Here is a 20,412-nt window from a genome sequence, read left to right as displayed (position 1 = left end):
AATTAGTAAGCAGGAGAAAAGTTCAGTGGTTTCTGCAGGAAGGCACAGAACTACTAAATGATTTAATAATTGGTTTTTAGGGGAGTTAGTAGGTGAAAAATCAAATACTAGTTTTAAAGCCTGGCAAAAGATCATTTCCTGGGCAGTGAGGAAAGCAAGGTTTGTAAGAATAAAGATATTATGGCTTAGCCTTTCCTGTAAGTAACACCATTGAGCTTTCATTCAGCAAGTGGTTACTGAGTCTCTACTTTGTGCCAAGCACCTTGCCAGGCCCAGGAGATGATTTAGAACGAGCTGGGTGCTTTCTTGGCCCTCATGGTGCTTGTCAGGTGGCATGGCAGCAGGTTTGCTGGTAAATGGTAGCAGTTCATGTGAGAGAGGGGCTGAGCTCGTGGTGTGCAGACGGCAGCTCCATCTCCAGGAGAGAAAGGGAGTCTGAGAGATTTTACAGAGAAGGTGATACCTGTGGAGGACAAGGAGCAGGTACAAGGTGAGCACAGGGTAGGGGATGAGCAAGCCAGGTGGGGAGAAGAATGTAAAAAGACCCAGGAGATCTTAGTAGCATGATGTGTTGTGCCACTGTGAGTGATTTCATAGGGCAGGTGCTTGGGGGAGTTCTGGGAAGTGGGGCGAGCAGAAGCCCTCTCTGATCATGTGCCAGTTAAAATGCTTAGATGCTATTCTCCATCATCATGTGTTTTACTTTTTAGAAAGATCTCCTTGGTGATAGTGTGGATGAGGAGTGGAGCGCGATAGGATTGGCAGCTTACACAGCAGGAGGTTACTGTAATGGTTGAGATGGGAGGTTGGTTGAGATGTAAGAGCCAGCAATGGTGTGGGTAGCAGGGCAAGGGCCTGAAAATAAGGTGGAGGATGGAATGAATTGCCTTGAAAAGTTTCTGCCATTTTATCCAAATGTAAAACCCTTGCTCTTAACATTTTTTAAAACAATTCCATATTCAGTCATGTAGTAATTATCCTTGTAATAGTGATTGTAACCCCTCCTCATGTTAGAAACATAATATTCCCCCCCCTCTTTTTTTTTTTTTTTTTTTTTTTTTTTGCTATTCTCTTTACATCTCTTTTCTTCCATAAACTTTAGCCCAAACCAGACTCTAGCGAGGACTCCACTCTAGGGAGATCAGGCAGGGACTGGAGTGCTGACCGGTAGAGGAGTGGCACTGGCCTGTCATGTCTTTATTTCAGGAGAGCTCTTGAGGGGTCCTAGGATGACGCCTTTGCAAACAAGATGAGGACTATTCCATGAGATCACTTTGTAGTTGGTGAACAGCCTGCAGGCACGCTAAGTCACTTCAGTGGTGTCTTGACTCTTTGCAACCCCATGGACTGTAGCCCACCAGGCTCCTCTGTCCATGGGATTCTCCAGGCAAGAATACTGGAGTGGGTTGCCATGCCATCCTCCAGGGGCTGTTCCCAGCCCAGGGATCAAACCCACATCTCCTTCAGCTTCTGCACTGCAGGTGGACTCTTTACCACTGCCCCACTGGGGAAGCCCTGGAAAACAGCCTGGGCCCCTGCAAGTTCTGTTGCATGTGCTCAGGTCAGCGTGAGAACGTGCCTGCAAGTCAGCAGACCTCAGCCTTGTCTGGTTCAGCATCTCAGGGATTTAGACAAGTGTGGAGATGGCACACACATGAAGTTTAGAGATTTTTGACATCAACAGAATAGATTTTTATATGGTCTCTACAGAATTGAAATGAGTCCAAAGACTTTGATTTATATTAAGATACACCAGTGTAGGGGAAGGAGGAGAAGAGCCTTGAGCTGGTAAAATCAAGACCTGAGGCTTGAGGTACTGTTATTCCTATCTCCACCTCCCTGGTGTGAGCTGCCGTTCTTTCTCCCCTGGATTATTCCAGAAGTCTAGTACTAGTCTCCTGCTCCTTGTTCCGCTTCAGCCTAGACTGGCCACAGCAGCCAGAGTGACTTGTTAGATGTTTTCATGAATCCTTAGTGGCGGCCCATCTCACCCAGACTAAACACCACAGTCCTTTTCAGTGGTCTGTATTGGACCTACTGGTCTCCCCTGTGGCCTCTCTGACTTTACTCCTGCTCATCTCCATCTCACCCCTGCGCTCCAGCCATGCCAGCCACCTTGCTGTCTCTTTTCTGTGCCAGACCTATGCACTTGCTGCTGTCTCCTCCCCAGCACCCTTCCCCTGATGTCCACATGGCTGCCTCTCTCATCTCCTTCAGTTCTTGACCTGCCCAGTGACTTTCTCAGTCAGATTTTACGCTTAAAAGTAGAGTGCCCCTCTTCTCTCAATTTATATCATTCCTTCACACTTGTTAACATGTATTTTAATTGTTAATTTTGTTCCTCTGACTTCCTTGCTAGACTGTAAGCTTCACAAAGCAGGGAATTTTGTCTGTTGCCTTCTCCACTATATTCCCAGCACTTTGAACAATGCTTGGCTCTCAATAAATATTTGTTGGATGTTTGTTTAAAGCATAAATGAATGGATATGAGATTATAGTAGGGTTCAGCTGATATAAAAGCTGATGTGATCTTGGGCCTCATGTGGCATCCATAGAAAGATATTTCGTAAAGAATTGACTCACGTGATTATGGAGGCTACAACTTCTGCAGACTCAGCGTCTCAGTTTGATACTGAAGGACAGCAAACTGCTAAAAGGACAGCAGACTGCTATAGGCCCAGGAAGAGCTGATGTCCCAGTTCAAAGGCTGTCAGCTGGAGAATTCTCTCTTACTGAGGGGAAGGGTCAGCCTTTTGCTCCATTTAGGCCTTCAACTGATTGGGTGCGGCCCACACCCATTGGGAAGGGCAATTTGTTTTAGTTGGTCTACTGATCTAAGTGTTAATTCTGGACTTCCCTAGTAGTCAGGTGGTTGGGAATTCTCCTACCAGTGCAGGGGACATGGATTTGATCCCTGGTTTGGGAAGATTCCATATGCCCTGGGGCAACTAAGCCCATGTGCCGCAAATACTGAGCCAGCCCTGTGAGCTGCAGCTGCTGAGCCTGAGGGCCTGTGCTCTGCACCAAGAGAAGCCGCCCTAACAAGAAGCCTGTGTACCACAACAAATAGTAGCCCCTGATTGCTGCAGCTAGAGTCCACATGCAGCAACGAAGACCCAGCACACCCAAAAATAAATTAACTAAATGAAAAAGAAATGTTAATCTCATCCAAAACACCCTCACAGAAATGCCCATAATAATGTTTGACTGAATAACTGGTACCCTGTAGCCCAATCACACTGACACCTGAAGCTAACCTTCACAGTACTCTCATCAGACCACACCCCAAACCCTTGGTCTCGTCCCAGGCACCACATTCCAGAGACTATGCTGATGAAGATATGACAACCGTGGTATCTAGGGAGGAGTCCAGGGGGTTGGGACTGTTGCCCTCAAGAAGTGAAGTGGTGGTCAGGGTTGAATGATACCTACAAACATTTGAAGGTTTGTCTCATGGAAGAAAGAAGAAGGGGTTCTTTGGTTTGGAAAGCCCAGCTCAGACAAGTGGGCGGAAGGCAAATCTTACAGGCAACTATAAGTAAGAAGGGACATCTCCTGCTCTGAGAGCCAGTGAAGTCTCCTTTCTGGAAGGATGCAGGCAGGGCCAGCTGTGACTAGGAGTCAGAAGTCGCCTGTTCTGATCCGGCCTGGTTGCTGATTCTCTGACCTTGGGTAGGCCTTTAGCTTCTCTGAGGTTCTTTCTGTGGAAATTGGAGGAGCCTACATCAGAGGTCATCCTGAAGATCAGGTGAAAATAACCATACCTTGTAAAACTCGGTGGGGCTCAGGGGAGGCCTTTGTGTGTGAGCTGCTGTGTCAAGTCAGAGAATGGGTGGTCAGGAGGAGCGCTGACTAACCCCTTGCTACGGCAGAAAATTTCCACTGACCTGCAGTCAGGGACGCTTCACTGCCCCTGGCAGCTTTGCTTTCTTCTCGTTGGAATTTGCCTGAGGAGTGGCAGTTGACTCCTTTTCCAAATTCCTCAGCCCTGAGTGTGTGATCTGTGCTGCTGCTGGCCCTGGAGAAGCCAGACGAGTGGGGCAGATGGTGAGTGAAGGGCGCTCCCCCTTCTCGAGGAGTCAGCTCCACGATGGCATTGCTTTTAATGACTTCAGGATACATTCCCAGGTTGCTCCCCATTTCTTCTCTTATTTACACTGCTCACATTCTTGCCTCTGGAATGCACCACGGTGATCTATCCCACCTTCCACTCTGAAGAAATGTACTCTCTGCATAACATAATTTAAAGCCCTAGTGTTTTATTTTCTGGTTGTAACATGAATGAGAAAAAAGGAAAGAACGGAACATCCAGGGAGGCTTGCCTAAACATTCAGAACTGCGCTGGCAGTGGGACAAAGGCCTCTGCACTGCTGTGGGTTTTTGCGGTGACAGCCTTGATAAAAGTGACTTTTTAGTGCAAGTGCTTTTCAGTGAAAAGATGATTTTACTACAGTGCTTAAGTCAGAAAATCAGATAAGCATTGTCTGAAGTTCAGTGTTGATGAGTAGCTAAGCTTCAGAGGATTTATGAATAGGTTGGCATGGTTATTGTTGGCAGGTAGATGGCTCAGGAGCTTTTTCTTATGCAGGCGATGTCAAAACAAGGTCAGAGCTAAGTGTGCTCCCACTGGTTTTGTTTATAACTGGCATTGGGACGTGTAGCAAATGTCATTGCCACATTTGGTAGCTCTCTATAGTGCCTGATACATAGTAGGTGTAATGAGTGGTCACTGTTATAAGTGGTCATAGTTGACACCCAGCTTCTTAGTGATTAGTTCTGGGTTTCCCGAGCCAATACAAACCAGAAAGTTTTTATTATTCTTTGTAAAGTGCATAGCGGCCCAGTTTTTAGGATAGAAAGAGCTGTCAATTTGGAGATCCAATTTGAGAATCCAGTAGCTCTTTGAGTAGCAATAACATTCAGTCAGTCCAAAGCATAGGCCAGGATTTCTCAGTTGTGGTGCTGTTGAAGTTTAGGATAATTCTTTGTCATGGGGGCCATCCTGTGCATTTTAGGATGTTTAGCAGTGTCCCTGGCCTCTATTCACTAGATGCCAGTAGCTCTTCCCTCCTGTTTGTGACAATCAAAACTGTTTTCAGATGTTGCCACATGTTCCGTGATGGGCAGAATAACCCCTGGTAAGAACCACTGGTGTAGAGGAAGCTGTGAGGTGCCCATGATGGGCTTTTCAAACTGTGGGTCACTCAGTACCCATTAAGGCCAGGCTTTTCAACTGTGGTTGAACATTGAAATTGTCGAGGAAGCTTTAAAAAATGCTGATGCCTGGCTCCCACTCCCAAATTCTAGTTGACTGAAGGAGTGGCCTGGGTCTCAGGATATTTAGAAACTCCTCAGATGCTTCTGGTTTTCAGCCAAGAGGGAGACCACAGCATGAGTTGGTGATGGAGTCAATGGGGTGAAGTACTGCTTTGCTAGCATTTAAAAAGTATAAGTATATATGTTGCTGCTAAGTTGCTTCAGTTGTGTCCGACTCTGTGTGACCTGATAGACGGCAGCCCACCAGGCTCCCCCGTCCCTGGGATTCTCCAGGCAAGAACACTGGAGTGAGTTGCCATTTCCTTCTCCAATAAGTATATATAGTTGAAGAGAAAATATTAATGCCTAGCACAGTATTTAAAGGTAAGAAGTATTTTATATGGGGCTTCCCAGGTGGCTCAGTGGTAAAGAATCTGCCTGCCAAGCAAGAGACAAGGGTTCTGTCCCTAGATCAGGAAGATCCCCTGGGGGAAGACATGGTAACCCACTCCAGTATTCTTGCCTGGGAAATCCCATGGACAGAGGAGCCTGGAAGGCTATATAGTCCATGGGGTGGCAAAGTCATGTTCAGCCAGACACAACTGAATGACTAAACACAACAACAACAACTATTTTGTATGTGTGTTGAGGTTGAAAACACTGCTGGAAAGGGTAGAGCCATAAGCATAATCTTTGCCCTCAACTTGCTTTTAGTCTGGCTGTAACCACTTCAGAAACTGCTTGCTTTTTGTTGTTGATGATAGTTAACATGAAAACATTTTTTATTGAAGTATAATTGATAATATAACATTATACTAGTTTTAGGTATTCCACATAATCTTTAATATTTGTATATATTGTAAAATGGTCATCACAATAAGTCTAGTTAACATCGGTCACCATATGTAGAGAAGTTTTTCTCTTATAGTGAGAACTTTTAATATCTATGGTCTTTAGCAATTTTCAAATATGCAATAAATGTTACTAACCATAGTCACTATGCTGTACATTAAATCCCGATAACATATTTTTTAATAACATGAAGTTTGTACCTTTTATATACATATGTATTTTTAAATTATTTTATTTATTATTTGGCTGCACTGGGTCTTAGTTGTGGCAGTTGGGATCTTCCGTTGCAATACGTGGGCTCTCTAGTTGTGACACTCGGGCTTAGTTGTTTCACCGCCTGTAGGATCTCAGTTCCCCAATCAGGGATGGAATTCGTGTCCCCTGCACTGCAAGGCAGACTCTTAACCACTGAACCACCAGGGAAATCCCAAAGTTTGTATGTACCTTTTGACCCGTTTCACCTATCTCACTCATCCCCTATCTCTCACCTCTGGCGACCACCAGTCTGTTCTTAGTATCTGTGAATCTGGATTTTTGTTTTGTTTTCAGATTCCACATATAAGTGAGATCATTTGGCATTTGTCTTTCTCCATCTGACTTATTTTACTTAGCATAATGTCCTTGAGGTCCATTCACGCTGTTGCAAATGGCAAGATTTTATTTTTTTTCATGGCTGAAAATATTCCGTCATGTATATATACCACATCTTTATTCATTCATCGGTGAACATTTTAGGTCATTTCCATATCTTGGCTATTGTAAATAATGCTGCATGGTTCATATATCCTTTCAAGTTAGTGTTTTCATTTTCTTCGGATAAATACCCAGAAGTGGAATTGCTAGATCACATGGTAGTTCTGTTGTTAATGTGAAATTCAATACAAAACGTTTATAGTTCTGTGGCTTGGGAGGTTTTGAGCCTTTCTGCTCACATTTTGAGGTTCCACCCTGACACTGATAAAATCAGTTGCTGGACAATAAAGATGACATGCATACTTTCACCAGCAACTGAATTTAATTATAGTGTAGCAGCTAGATGATAATTTTCCCCCTTTGTCTGTGTTAATTATATATACCGTGATATGCTAGGTCAGCAGTGGTCTAAATACATCCAAGCAAATATTGGGTCTTGCATAAATCATCCCAGACATTTTATGAGGATCAGTCTAACAGCCTCTTGACTCCATTATCTATGGGAATTTGGGGGTCTTACAAAATAAACTGTAATACACATTCATCTCACTGCGAGGAAGTAGTGTAAAGTGGTAGAAGACTGGCCAGTTCTGGTCGTATTTTATCGCAGGGCTCAGGAGCCAGTAAACCAAAGGGACTCTTGCTGTGTTCCCGTGGTGGTGACTGTTGGCAGAAGCTGCAGCTATGGAAGATGTGGACATCGAAGTCAAGCCTTTGGGATCACTTTTACTGATCCGTTACAAGTCCATGGAAACACTCACCAAGGCTTCCTATTGGACTTGAAATACATTATCTGAAAGGTTGGCCTTCAATTTAGATATCTGGAAAATAGCGCTGAGAAGTCTTATGATTCCTCACAAAGCACTCTGTGGTCTCGTCACAAAGTTCTTTAAAAATTCAAAGGGCCGTCCTGCATTGTTTGCAGTTTTGTCATCACCTGGAAGAAGGTGGGCTTGGGATTATTTCTTGAATGAGCTGCTGAAAAAAGCTGTTGCCATTGTGTAAGAAAAGGAAGAGGTTAGATTGACAGATATTTATTAATTGTCTGACAGCAGCTTTTTCTGATAATGATTGAGCTGCAGGTGATTGCACCACATTAAATATGCAACTCTGTTTCTTCTAGGTGTCTGAAGGTTCTCTGGTCCATTTTTCATCAAGAAACTTCTCCTTGTCAGCAGAAACAGAAGAAAGGAGCTTCCCCCATGGAAACGAACATCTGTTAAATTGGGCCCGAAAGGAATATGGAGCGGTCACTTCTTTCACTGAACTCAAGATAGCAAGAAACATTTATATTAAAGTGGGGGAAGGTAAATTCTATGTGGTCTCAATTAATGACTGATTTATGACAGTCAGTTGTTTTCTTTTTGGAGACCAGGTGGCTAGGGCAAGGAATCAGAGAATTACAGATTGCTGGAGCTGGCAGGGACCTGAGGGATCGCTGGGGCCCGCTCCCCACCTCATCCTCTCCTTCCCTTTTTCCTTCTGAGGAGATAGGCCTGGTAAAGGGGGAGAAGTGGGGAGTAGCCTGGTTGAGAGAGGAGGAAGTCGTTGGGTAGAATTTAGAAGACACCCAGGCACAGAAGTCAGAAGTGAGTGGAAGCTGACAAGCTGAGGTGTGGGAAAGGAAGGGCTAACTGATGGAGTGCAAGGAGAGTTAGCATCGTGAGTCAGCAGTTAGGGCTTCCTCCCGCCTGTTATTCTGCAAACATTTAAAGCCCGTGTCAGTGTTGGGGCATAGCCTGGGCTTATTATCTGCAAGTCTTCAAGTTTGAGAACTACTGGGGCATAGCCAGGGGCATTTGAAGCCTCGAGACATCAGTTAAATTTTGGACAATAGCAGAGGAAGAGTGTTTGAATGTATTTTTAATACGAATGCTTGTTACAAGGACAAATTATTGGAGAAAGGAGCTGTTTAGCCTTGATAAGAAATGGCCTATTTTAATTTCCTTGCCTTGCAGAGGGATATAAATATCTGGTGATTCAATTTTGAAAGCATATTATTTCTCAAATAACTTCTTTATCATTATTTTTAGTTGAGTATATTTGGAACTCCCAAATAAGTTACTAGAAATAACAACTCTTGTGAATGGGCCCTTGTTACAGTCAGGTGATTGTGTAAAAATGGCGTTTCAGGTCCTCTGGGTCCATCTGCTTTCTTCTGAATTCTATAGCAGTTGTCTCCTCTATCATCGACTGTGTGGAAGCATGAGTTGAGTTGTTGAATGCTCGTTCCAGCTCTTTTCCAGATCTGGGATGTTTGATAGATTCAGGACAGTGATATTGAGTGTGTGCTGTGTGCAGAGGCCGTATCAGGGGATTTCTACATGCACCCTCATTTAACCCTGCCAGTAATCCTAGGAGGAAACCATTATTTTGACCATTTTGCAGAGGGGTCAATGGAGGGTTAAGCTAACTTGCTCAAATCCACATTATTATTAGCAAATGACAAAACTAGAACTCAAACTCAGGTTTTCTGACCTTTGAGTCTAATGCTTATTGCCTGATGGTGCATTGTAAGTCTTAGCCCAGTGAGATGATGGGAAAGATTGAAGGCGAAAAGAGAATAGAGAAGCAGAGGAGAAGATGGTTAGACAGTATCACTGACTCAGTAGACATGAATCTGAACAAACTCTAGGAGGAGAGGAGCCTGGCATGCTGCAGTACGTGTAGTCCCAAGGAGTCAGACATGGCTTAGCGACTGGACAACAACAATCATAAAAGTAGGTTACCTAGATGAAAAGGCTTGTTTAGTTGAATAGAGGGAGGAGGAGTTTAAAGGAGAGCAAGTTTCAAAATTTGGAGTTTGTTATTAAATTCTCATGGTATTCAGGTCGCTAATCATAGAGGTCAAGCCCCATTGGGACAAAACAAACAAAAAATCTCTTTTAATAAAGGTTCTAAGCCCTGACCACTCTCTCTTTTTGAAGCAGAATTCTAGTGCATATTGACTGGATATTGATTACTTCCCTGGAATTTGTTAGAATAACAACATGTGTTATGGTAACATGTAGAAGGTTGGGTTCTATTCTGTTCTCTTAAGAGGGGCATGAGCTTTGGTGCACAAGAGTGCACTGATTTCCCCAAGGCTTGCAGACTGGATCAGGGAAGAACTTTAAGGACCTTGTGTCCTGCCCAGTAAAACTTTAATTTCTTGTCAACACCTTTGGAGATACTAAAACTTGACTCCAGACACCAGTCAGGTGTAAATCACTGGCCCATACCATGGAGAGGAGCAGCTGGGGAAGTGAGGGTCCTTGGCTAGGTTGGTGGACCACAAGGCACTGTTGCCTGCCACCATGGATTAGACTCTGCTGAGCAGACCTCATCCGCTGGTTTCCCAGAACCTGACCTGTCTCTACCCAGCTGAGTTAGGGATCCTAGGCCATGGGCCTCTTCTTATTCTATACAAAGTGTGGTCCCCGCCCCAGCAGCATCCTCATCACCTGGGAGCTTTTAGAAATGCTGGTTCTCGGGCCCACCCCAGACCAACTGACTTAAAAACTCTGGTGGTAGGGTCCAGCCATCTGTGTTTTAGCAGGAACTCTAGAGTGATTCTGAGCGCTCAGTCACTCAGTTGTGTCTGACTCTTTACGACCCTATGGATTGAAGCCTGCCAGGCTCCTCTGTCCATGGGATTTTCCCAGCAGAAACACTGGAGTGTTGCCATTTTCTCCTCCAGGGGATCTTCCTCACCCAGGGATCGAACCTCCATCTCCTGTGTCTCCAGCACTGCAGGTGGATTCTTTACCACTGTACTACCTGAGAAGCCTATGGTGCTTCTATTACTTGGTAAAGTTTGAGAACTGCTGCTCTGACCTATATGCTTAGAGTGGAAGAACTGAGGGCTTTCAGTTCTTATCCCAGCTGGGCTTATTATCTGCAAAGCTTCAGGCAACATTCTGATTTACCTACCACCGGAGCCTCAGTTTCCATAGCAGGAAAATGAGGTCTTTACATTACCTCTCAGGTTCTTCGAGTATGTTATTCTAGCTCTCACAGTGGTTTGTCAATCCTTTCCTAAAATACAAATAAGCATGTGACTTCCCCCCTCCCCCACACTTGCCAGGTTTCTACCCGGGGATTCCCCTTTGTGGTTTCCTCTCTGCTTGGCAGTTGGTATAAGTTTTGATGCCAGGCATGCGGAAGGTCATTTGGGGGCAAAAAAAAAAAACCCCACATACATGCATGCACACACAACAAAAAGTGATCAGCTTACTCAACTTAGTGACAATGGCATCTGGGACTTAAGCCCTTAATAGCAGCAACTTTTAAACAATTAAACCTTTCCTGGTGGCTTTGGAGGGTCACAGTGTGGGTGAGCTTTTTGTTGCTTGTCTCAAATCTCACACCAGTATTTGTTAATTCCGAAAACCTACGCCACGTGCCTACTGTATATGTGCCAGATGCACCCCAGGCTCATCTGTGAACCGGGAATACAGGCCAGAGTCCCAGGAGGGGGTCCTTGTCTCTTGAGTTCCAGACGGGCCTGTCCCTGGCCCGTGCCTCCATCTTCTGACGCTTGATGAAGTTGCAGCCTTGCCACCCCAATGTCGCTTTCTGTCCTGTGATCTGGGGGAGGCACTCGCAGGGCTGCAGCTGCAGGGCGTGCATTCCTCATCTGCTCATCTGGCAAAATCCTTAGCAGATGTGGGGGGGTGCTGCTCCCGCAGCCAGAGTCGGCAGAGCCTGGGCCTCTTTAAGGGGGTCTTTAGGGAAGAGTACAGAATGCACAGCCAACACTTTCTTGAAGTGAACCTTTAAGCAGGGGCCCTGTGAACTCCCCCAGTCCCCCCTGGTCTTGGGGTGACACTGGGGATGCCCTGGTGCCTGGAGCCAGAATGCCACAATGCATGTTGTGGACTTTAGCACAGGGGCGTTGCGCAGTTGGGTGGGCAGTATCAACCCAATCTGGGGAACTCCTGGGCTGAGGCCTCACTCCTAAGTGAGACTTGCATATGAATTTGAACCCTGGCATCCTGTCCATTAAATGAAAAAGACAGAAGTCTGTTTCATTAAAGTGCCAGGTCTCTGATTAATTACCCCTTCTGAAAAAAGCTTGCTGCACCTAGAACTTCCTTGACACTGGCTGTCACACTGCCAGCAGTTTCAAGTTCTGTTTAAACATTTAAACCACTTGATGGAAATCCCATCAGCCATGGTGCTGTGTAAGCAGCATGTGCTCTCGGGCGAGTATCTTAGGACTCCGTAAGTGCATCACTTTCCCTGGTGGAGGTGATGAACAGCCCTCAGCACAATGAGATAATGTTTGTGAAAGCACCTTGCAAACTGTAAAGTGCCATATAAATGTTTGCTGTCTGTGTCAAGATTACGAGAAAGAGTGGAAATCTGCCCTCACTCGAACAGTCTTTAGAGTATAAATGACTCTGAGGAAGAAATATGAAGAAATGATTAATTCTGCAGCATGGGCCAGAGAGTTAATTAGGTTTCTGGTTCTTCTATTAATTGAAATAGCAAATATCCAAAGAGGAGCATCCTTGGGGCTAGGATAGATAGGTCATTGGATTCAGCATTGAGTATGCCGAGTGACATAGCAGTTGGATTTTTAGGTGGGGGGTGCTTGGGAGGCAGATGACCGTGCAGGTGTGCAGCTCAGGAGTCATGGTCTAGGTACAAGTTGAAGCTGTGGGAATGATTGAGATCATTTAGGAAGAAGATGAAATAGAAAGAGTTGAGGAAGCAACTGATATTCTTAGCCTTGGTTTATATCAGGATTAACTGTGGCGCTTTTCAAAACGAAAGCCTTCTAGCTCCCACCTAGATCTTCTGAGTCAGACTCTCCGGGGTGGAGTCCAAACAGGTGGCTTCTGATGTGCACTGAAGATTGAGGACCACAGATGTTTAAAGGATGAGCAGAGGAAGAGCCCGTGAGAGACTGAAAGACAGGTCAGAGGAAATGGGTGAGGACAAAGCAGAATCAAAGAAAACAGGAAGGGAGAGGATTTAGACTAGAAGAGGCCACTGGAGTTGATCAGAAGGAGCCCACTGATGACCACAGAGGAAGCATCTCAGGGCAGAAGCTTGAGGTTCTCTGTGTCCCGCACTTGCCCAGGGTCCCTCTTACCTTCTCTCCTTTGAGTCTGGTTACCACATAGCTCATTGTATGTGTTTCTTTCTTTTGTCTTTTAATTTTCAGATCAAGTGTTCCCTCCCACGTGCAACATAGGGAAGAATTTTCTCTCCCTCAATTATCTTGCTGAGTACCTTCAGCCCAAAGCTGCAGAAGGGTGTGTGATGTCCAACCAGCCCCAGGATAAGGAAGTACATATCATTGAGTTAATCACCCCCAGCTCTAACCCCTACAGGTGAGTGAGTGTGAGTGTGTGTGTGTTCTGAACCAAGAGAAGAAAACAAAGACATGATGTGACTTGACATGATTCTGACTTGAGGCAGGGAGAGGCTCAGCCCTCCCTCGTGTGAGAGGGAGGGAGCGGCTGATATTCACAGAATCTTTGAAGAAAACAGTAAAGGTGCCAGTGTCGTGTTTTATTTTCTGATCTCTCTCTAGATTCCATATATCCCAGATGAGTTCTGAAGCATAATCTGAACTTCTTGGTACAGTCATCCATTGGTATCTGCAGGAGACTGTTTCCAGATCCCACTCAGATACCAAAATCCATAGATGCTCAAGTCTTTTATAAAAATGGCATAGTATTTGCATATAACCTACATGCACTCTCCTGTATACTTTAAATTGCCTCTAGATTACTTATCATACCTATTATAATGTAAATGCTATCTGCTGCTGCTGAGTCGCTTCAGTCATGTCCGACTCTGTGCGACCCCATAGACGGCAGCCCACCAGGCTCCCCTGTTCCTGGGATTCTCCAGGCAAGAACACTGGAGTGGGTTGCCATTTCCTTCTCCAATGCATGAAAGTGAAAAGTGAAAGTGAAGGCGCTCAGTCGTGTCCGACTCTTAGCGACCCCACGGACTGCGGCCCACCAGGCTCCTCCATCCATGGGATTTTCCAGGCAAGAGTACTGGAGTGGGGTGCCATTGCCTTCTCCAAATGCTGTCTAATTAGTTGTAAATACAACATTTGTTGTTGTGCAGTCACTCAGTCGTGACCGACCGGCTCTTAGTGACCATGGACTGAAGCAAACCAGGCTTCCCTGTCCTTCACCATCTTCCAGAGCTTGCTCAAACTCATGTCCATTGAGTCAGTGATGCCATCTGACCATCTCATCCTCTGTCATCCCCTTCTCCTTCTGCCTTCAATCTTTCCCAATATCAGGTCTTTTCTAATGTGTCGACTCTTCACATCAGGTGGCCAAAGTATTGGAGTTTCAACTTCAGCATCAGTCCTTCCAATGAATATTCAAGGTTGATTTCCTTTAGGATTGACTGGTTTGATCTTGGAGTCCAGGGGACTCTCAAAAGTCTTCTCCAACACCGCAGTTCAAAAGCATCAATTCTTTGGCACTCATCCTTCTTTATGGTCCAACTCTCACATCCATGCAAGACTCCTGGAAGGATCACTGCTTGCACTATACTGACCTTTGTTGGCAAAGCAATGTCTCTGCTTTTTAATATGCTGTCTAGGTTGGTCATAGCTGTTCCAAGGAGCAAGGGTCTTTTAATTTCATGGCTGCAGTCACCATTTGCAGTGATTTTGGAACCCAAGAAAATAAACTCTGTCACTGTTTCCCTTGTTTCCCCATCTATTTGCCATGGAGTGATGGGACCATACGCCATGATCTTAGTGTTTTGAATGTTGAGTTTTAAGCCAGCTTTTTCACTCTCCGCTTTCACCTTCATCAAGAAGCTTTTTAGTTCCTCTTTACTTTCTGCCATAAGGGTGGTGTCATCTGCATATCTGAGGTTATTGATATTTCTCCCAGCAATCTTGATTCCAGCTTGTGCTTATATTAAATACAATATAAATGCTATGTAAATAGTTGCCTGCAAGGAGCAAATTCAAATTTTACTTTTTGGAATTTCCTGGAATTTTTTCCCCCAGTATTTTCCATCTGTGGTTGGTTACATCTGCAAATGTGGAACCTGGAGACACAGAAGATGGACTGTACTGGTTATAGAACAGACCCTCTTACTCAATTATTATCACCTATGACTGAGGTTATCCCTGATAAGAAAATTACAAAGTGTGCCTTATTAGCATAGTTATCATTTTAACAATATTTTTTAAAAGAAATCTCTGTTTATAGTGTCCTCAGAGCACTTTAGGCACTCATAACTGTTTGAAGCTGTGTGTGACTGTGTATGTGTGAGTGTGTGTATGTGTGAGTGTGTGTATGTGTGTCAGAGGAGTGGCCCTTCACGGTGATACATCAGAGAGCTATTAGATACTAGCCTTTCTCTTCAACCCTCAGCATCCTGTCCGGGACTGAAAATTTAACTCTCTTTATCAAGAATGATTGGGGAATTTGCGTAAGAAAGAAAAGGGAGAAAGTAGGCCTTTCTCCCACTTTCACCTGCATTTCATAGGGACTAGTGAGTAAAACTGTTAATTTATATTATAGAAGGATTTTGCAGTTAAAATTCTAATCAAACTTTGATTTCAAAAGTGAATAAACTACAGATTGGTTTCTGAAAATGGAAATTTTATTCCATGTGAAGAATTGTGGAAAATTAAAAGGGAAAGGGAATAGAAGTAATGGAAGCATGTATACTTAGGTATTAGCCCTAAGGCTTCACTCATTTTATGCTTTCCAAGTGTGTAAAACCAAGATGGAAATAAAGACTTTCCTCTAAATGCAGAATGCCAGAGATGTTATTATTTGGTAAGAATTCTCTTCTGTACTGGATTCTTAGAAGTTTGGATTGTGTTCATTAATTTTTCAATAATCACTTGGTTGACCATCTGTTTGTTTTTTTTTTTTAGTAGCTATCTCCAGAAGTTTGGGGAAGTTAATGCAGATATGATTTTGTAACAAATGGTAATGGCTTAAGCAACCCTTATATAAGTCAAGAAATGCTCTAGCCTTTTGCTTCTTATTTTATTCTGACGTTTTCTAACTCCACTCACCAAACTGCCACCCACTCCTGGTTTGAAGGATTTTGAGCATATAACAAATTAGAATGTTACATATCAAAGGTGTTGAGCCTGAAGAAGCAATAATTCTGCTTCAAAAGTAAACTCTTGTAGTTTGTTCAAGTCCCTTTCAAACAGTGGCCACATGAAATAACCACCATTTTTTTTTCCCAATGAAGAGAAAAAGTTTAGTGGCTAATTAACCACAGGCGTATTTTTCTATTGTTATGTAAAATCATTTTGTTATGTGTGCACTAAACAATCTGTTTTGCACATGTCATTTGCCTGGGATCCACTCCAGCTTTTTAATCAACTGGCCAGACACTGGAAACATGAAGACTTGGAAGAGGGGAGTTGCAACTTTCTGGCATTTGGGTCCTAACTCTGCCTTTGTTTTCCACTCACAGTGCTTTCCAGGTGGATATCATAATTGACATAAGACCTTCTCAGAAGGATCCTGAGGTGGTCAAAAATCTGATCCTGATCTTGAAATGCAAAAAGTCTGTCAACTGGGTGATCAAATCTTTCGATATTAAGGGAAACCTGAAAGCTATTGTAAGTTGGTTAAGCATTTCTTTGTTTTGATGAATGGCAGTAATTTAAGCTGTGTTTGTATGTGTTATTTTTGTGAAGTTTTTCTCCATTATTTTTCACTTTATAAAATAGGCTGTTCCTTGGCTTCTTCTGTCAAGGACAGGCAGTGTGGTAGTTAAAAAAGGTCTTTGGGGTCAATACAGACCTGGATTCAAGTTCAGACTCTGCCACTTATGAACTGTGACCTCAGGCAAGTCCCTTCACCTCTCTGGACCCCACGAACCTCTCCTACGAGACCTCTGGATCTCACGAAATTCCTGAAATGTATTAGTGCGCTTTCCAGTCTTGTTGTTTTGTTGCTAAGTCGTATCCTACTCTGTGACCCCTTGGACTGTAGCCTGCCAGGTTCCTCTGTCCCTGGGATTTCCAGTCTTAGTAAGTACAAAACAATGAACACAAGCATTTCATGGCTGAGAATCCTGTGGGGGCCTCAGTGTCATGGCTGTGAATATCAGCTCTTACTGTAGGGTTGGGTCTTTATGAAAGATGTGGGAAATGAGCTAACTCCAGCTTATTTTTCTTTTCGAGACAAATACTTGGTATTGGCATGGGTTTTTACTTGCTCCTAAGGATAAAACCCTGATAAGAGAATTACAGCTGTGCACAGGTTAGTGAGATGATGCTGGAAAAGTATCCCCGGCCTGTTTCCTAAGCATTCTATTTCATGAAGGAAATATATGTAAGAAGTTTAACTGGGTGGCATGATGGGTAGATAGCAGCTCATTTCCGGAAAAGTTAAATGTTGAAATTTGGTGGAATACATTTTTTCCAAGTATGTTTAGGGAAATAACTATTTGACAGAATATTGCAGCAAATTATATTGAAAGTTAAAGAATTCCCCTTCCTCATTTTTAAAAAGATAATTATCTCTTTGCATGCATATGTGCATGCTAAGTTGCTTTAGCTGTGTCCAACTCTTTGTGACCCTATGGACTGTAGACTGCCAGGCTCCTCTGCCCATGGGATTCTCCAGGCAAGAATACTGGAGTGGGTTACCATGCCCTCCTCCAGGGGATCTTCCTGACCCAAGGATCAAACCCTTGTCTCTTATGTCTCCTGCATTGGCAGGCAGGTTCCTTACCACTAGCGCCACCTGGGAAGCCAATTACATCTTCAGCATCTCTTTTTGTGGGCTTAAATATTGGTGCATTGTCTTAAAAAATTTTTTTTTAATTAATTTAAATTCAATTTAAATTAAAAATTTTAAACTGGAAGATAATTGCTTTACAATGTTGTGTTGGTTTCTGCCATACAACAACGTGAATCAGCCATCAGGATACCTATATCCCCTCCCCCTTGAGCCTCCCTTCCGCTCCACCATCCCATCCCTCTAGGTCATCACAGATCACTGGGCTGAGCTCCCTGTGTTACATAGAAACTGTCTGTCTTACACAGGTAAGTGTGAGATGTGTTGGTAGTGTATATGTGTTGGTGGTGTTTATGTGTCAGTGCTACTTTCTCAATTCATTCCACCTTCTCCTTCCCCTACTGTGTCCACAAGTCTGTTCTGCACATCTGCATCTCTCTTCTGTGCATCTGCATCTGTCCTGTGTGTTGTCTTTTTTAAAAAGTGCGGCCAGTTCCTCTTTCAGTTCCTGCACTGAATCAGTTGAAGTGGGGTTTATGTTTTCAGTGGGTTTATGTTTTGGGAGAGGGATGCCTTTGGCATTAGTATTATTCATTCATGGCACCTTCTGTGTGACATGTCACACAACAGTCCCCTAGGCAGTACCCTGTACGAGCATTTGCCAGAGGCAGTGGGTAAAGCCATTAGCACACACATCTTAATTTTAAAGTAATCATTTCTGGTTCCTGTGGGTTTTTTTTTTTTAATAACTTTTAGGGGATCCCAATAAACCACCATGTGTAGTGGTGATAAATCAATTTGGTATTGAGCACAAAGCCCAGCAGTGATTTTCTAAAGTCAGAGCTGTTGTGATTGCTTTCCCTGGCATGGCATGAGCAGTGTTGGTGACCTGGGCTGTTTGCAGCCTTTGCTGCCTGGCACACCAGCCAAATGTTTTTAATTTCAGAATAACAAAAACAGGAAAGGGAATCATGCTTTGAAAGGCAAAAACATACGGTACATTTTAAGTCCCTGCTGGAGTTCTTGTGTAAATGTTCTCTTGGCCCTGACCCTTTGATGGCTCTTTCTCTCCCTGAGCATGTGTGCCTAGTCCAGGGCAGTCCTGGAGTTCACTCTGAAGGTCCCCACTTCTCCTGTGAATCAGAGAGGCTAGAAAAAGAGATTGCTCATCTCAGTGCAAGATCTGTTTATATTGCTCTCCTTGGCTGTACTCCTGTTCCAGGCCAATTTTGGACAATGCATGACAACATTACTAAACAATTAGGTAATGTTTCATGATGTTCCTTTTTATTCTCCCAATCAGTTTCATGCTTTGTGATTTCTTAACTCCTGTCTCAGATGTGAGTTCTGACTGTGCTGGGAGGGAAAGTTACCTGCTAATAAAAAGGTGGAGTGGAGAGAATGCTGGCTTTGGGGCCAGCCAGGTCTGGATTCATATCCTATTTCCAATTGCTGTTATCCCAGTTGATCCTGGTCAATCTCATTGAACTTTGAGTCTGTTTCCTTACCTGTGAAATGGATACAATGATAATACTCACCTTGAGAGTTCTTGTAAGGTTTAACAGAGTCCATTCATTCATTCAACAAATGCTTGTTAAGTGTGCCCTGGGTATTTCATCTAAAGCAGTCAGCATACTGCCTGCACATGGTGAGTTCTCAGCTACATGTACTACCTAACTTCTGTGAGCCTCAGGTTCCTCTTCTCTAGAAAAGAATAATAACACCTACTCCTTGTATTTTGGAGAAGAATTAAATAAGAAAACATATATTAAGCATTTAGCACAGTGCCTGCCATAAAAGATGGTGGTAGGGAGTAGGTTTCTATCTTCCTTCTATTAGCAATTCTTTAAGAGTTTGTAGGGACAATTAACAAAGTGAAGACAAAGACAAATGTTTACTAAAGGAATTGTGTGGAACTTGATGGGGAAAATTTAAAGAAAAGCACCATTAAACATAGGTGGGGTATGTATGTGTGTGTGTGATATGATGTGGGCAGAATGAACCCTCTAAAAGACAGGATGGTCCAAAGAGACACAGAGGGTTGTGCTGGGCCAGATGGGATTACTGGAAGTATCCACATTACATCATCATGCCCAGCTCTGGCTTTTAGTTCAGGGCCCTTATGGACCATGCATAATCACATTTTGGAAAAGATTCCAAAACATAAAAGAATAGATGGAGATAACTTGTTAGAAATTTTCTGTTGCATGATTTCATAGGGCCTCAGGGCTTCAAGTTTGCAAATAGTGAGTTTATTCTTAGAAGAGGTATTTTTTAATCCCATTGGGAGTATGGACTGCACCCTCTGCCTAACTTTTCCTCCAGCCCCTGCCCTCCCAGATACCAGCAGTCTTGATGCAGGTGTGTGGATGGTGGGGAGAGGGAAAGGTACTCAGAGTCTACTTAACTCATTGTCCTTCGTGAAGATATGGCTGGGAAAGATGGCGGTGGTATTTGAGACCACCGTGAATACTCCTTAATGGAGTAGCTATACTGAGGCCTTGGGAGCCTGGGGACTCCCAGAAATACAGGATAAGGAACCCATTCATTGCTGGGAACCAACTTGCCTGCCATTGTCCCAAACCTTGCTGCTTTACAAATGCATAGATAGATTTCTAGCCTTGTAAATCCTGAGGTGTAATCAATATGAGTTGTGCTGACAGCTCCTAGTGTTCTTGTGGAAAGGTATAAACAACTTATTCCATTTTGCTACAAAAAGAACAGGTGGCAGTTACGATGATAGTATTCTGGAAATACAGTATTTTCTCAGCTGTCCAACAACATGAAAGACTAGGGCAGATGAGGCCAAGCAGTATTGTTTAGGCCAGTGTTGCAACTCCAGCCAATCAAAACGACAGGCTGCCTTGAAAGCCCGGAGGAAGCTGTGCTGAAAAAACTGCTGTTGACTCAATGAGTA

The 20,412-nt window shown here is 43.8% G+C and overlaps 1 protein-coding gene across 4 annotated transcripts in view; it reads left to right on the top strand.

Moving 5' to 3' along the window:
- Positions 1-20,412, top strand: part of TGFBR3 (transforming growth factor beta receptor 3) — a 200,048-nt gene that overhangs the window by 139,515 nt on the left and 40,121 nt on the right. For all 4 annotated transcript variants that reach the window (XM_027972013.2, XM_027972009.2, XM_060411602.1 and 1 more), the window contains 3 exons: positions 7,925-8,108; positions 12,956-13,124; positions 16,222-16,369. In XM_027972013.2, coding sequence (XP_027827814.1) covers positions 7,925-8,108; positions 12,956-13,124; positions 16,222-16,369 — 501 coding nt within the window. The remainder of the gene's footprint in view (positions 1-7,924; positions 8,109-12,955; positions 13,125-16,221; positions 16,370-20,412) is intronic.

This window comes from Ovis aries, chromosome 1 (genome assembly GCF_016772045.2).
Source record: "Ovis aries strain OAR_USU_Benz2616 breed Rambouillet chromosome 1, ARS-UI_Ramb_v3.0, whole genome shotgun sequence".
In the NCBI taxonomy this organism is placed as follows: Eukaryota; Metazoa; Chordata; class Mammalia; order Artiodactyla; family Bovidae; genus Ovis; species Ovis aries.
This window is presented reverse-complemented; position numbering and strand designations above follow the sequence as displayed.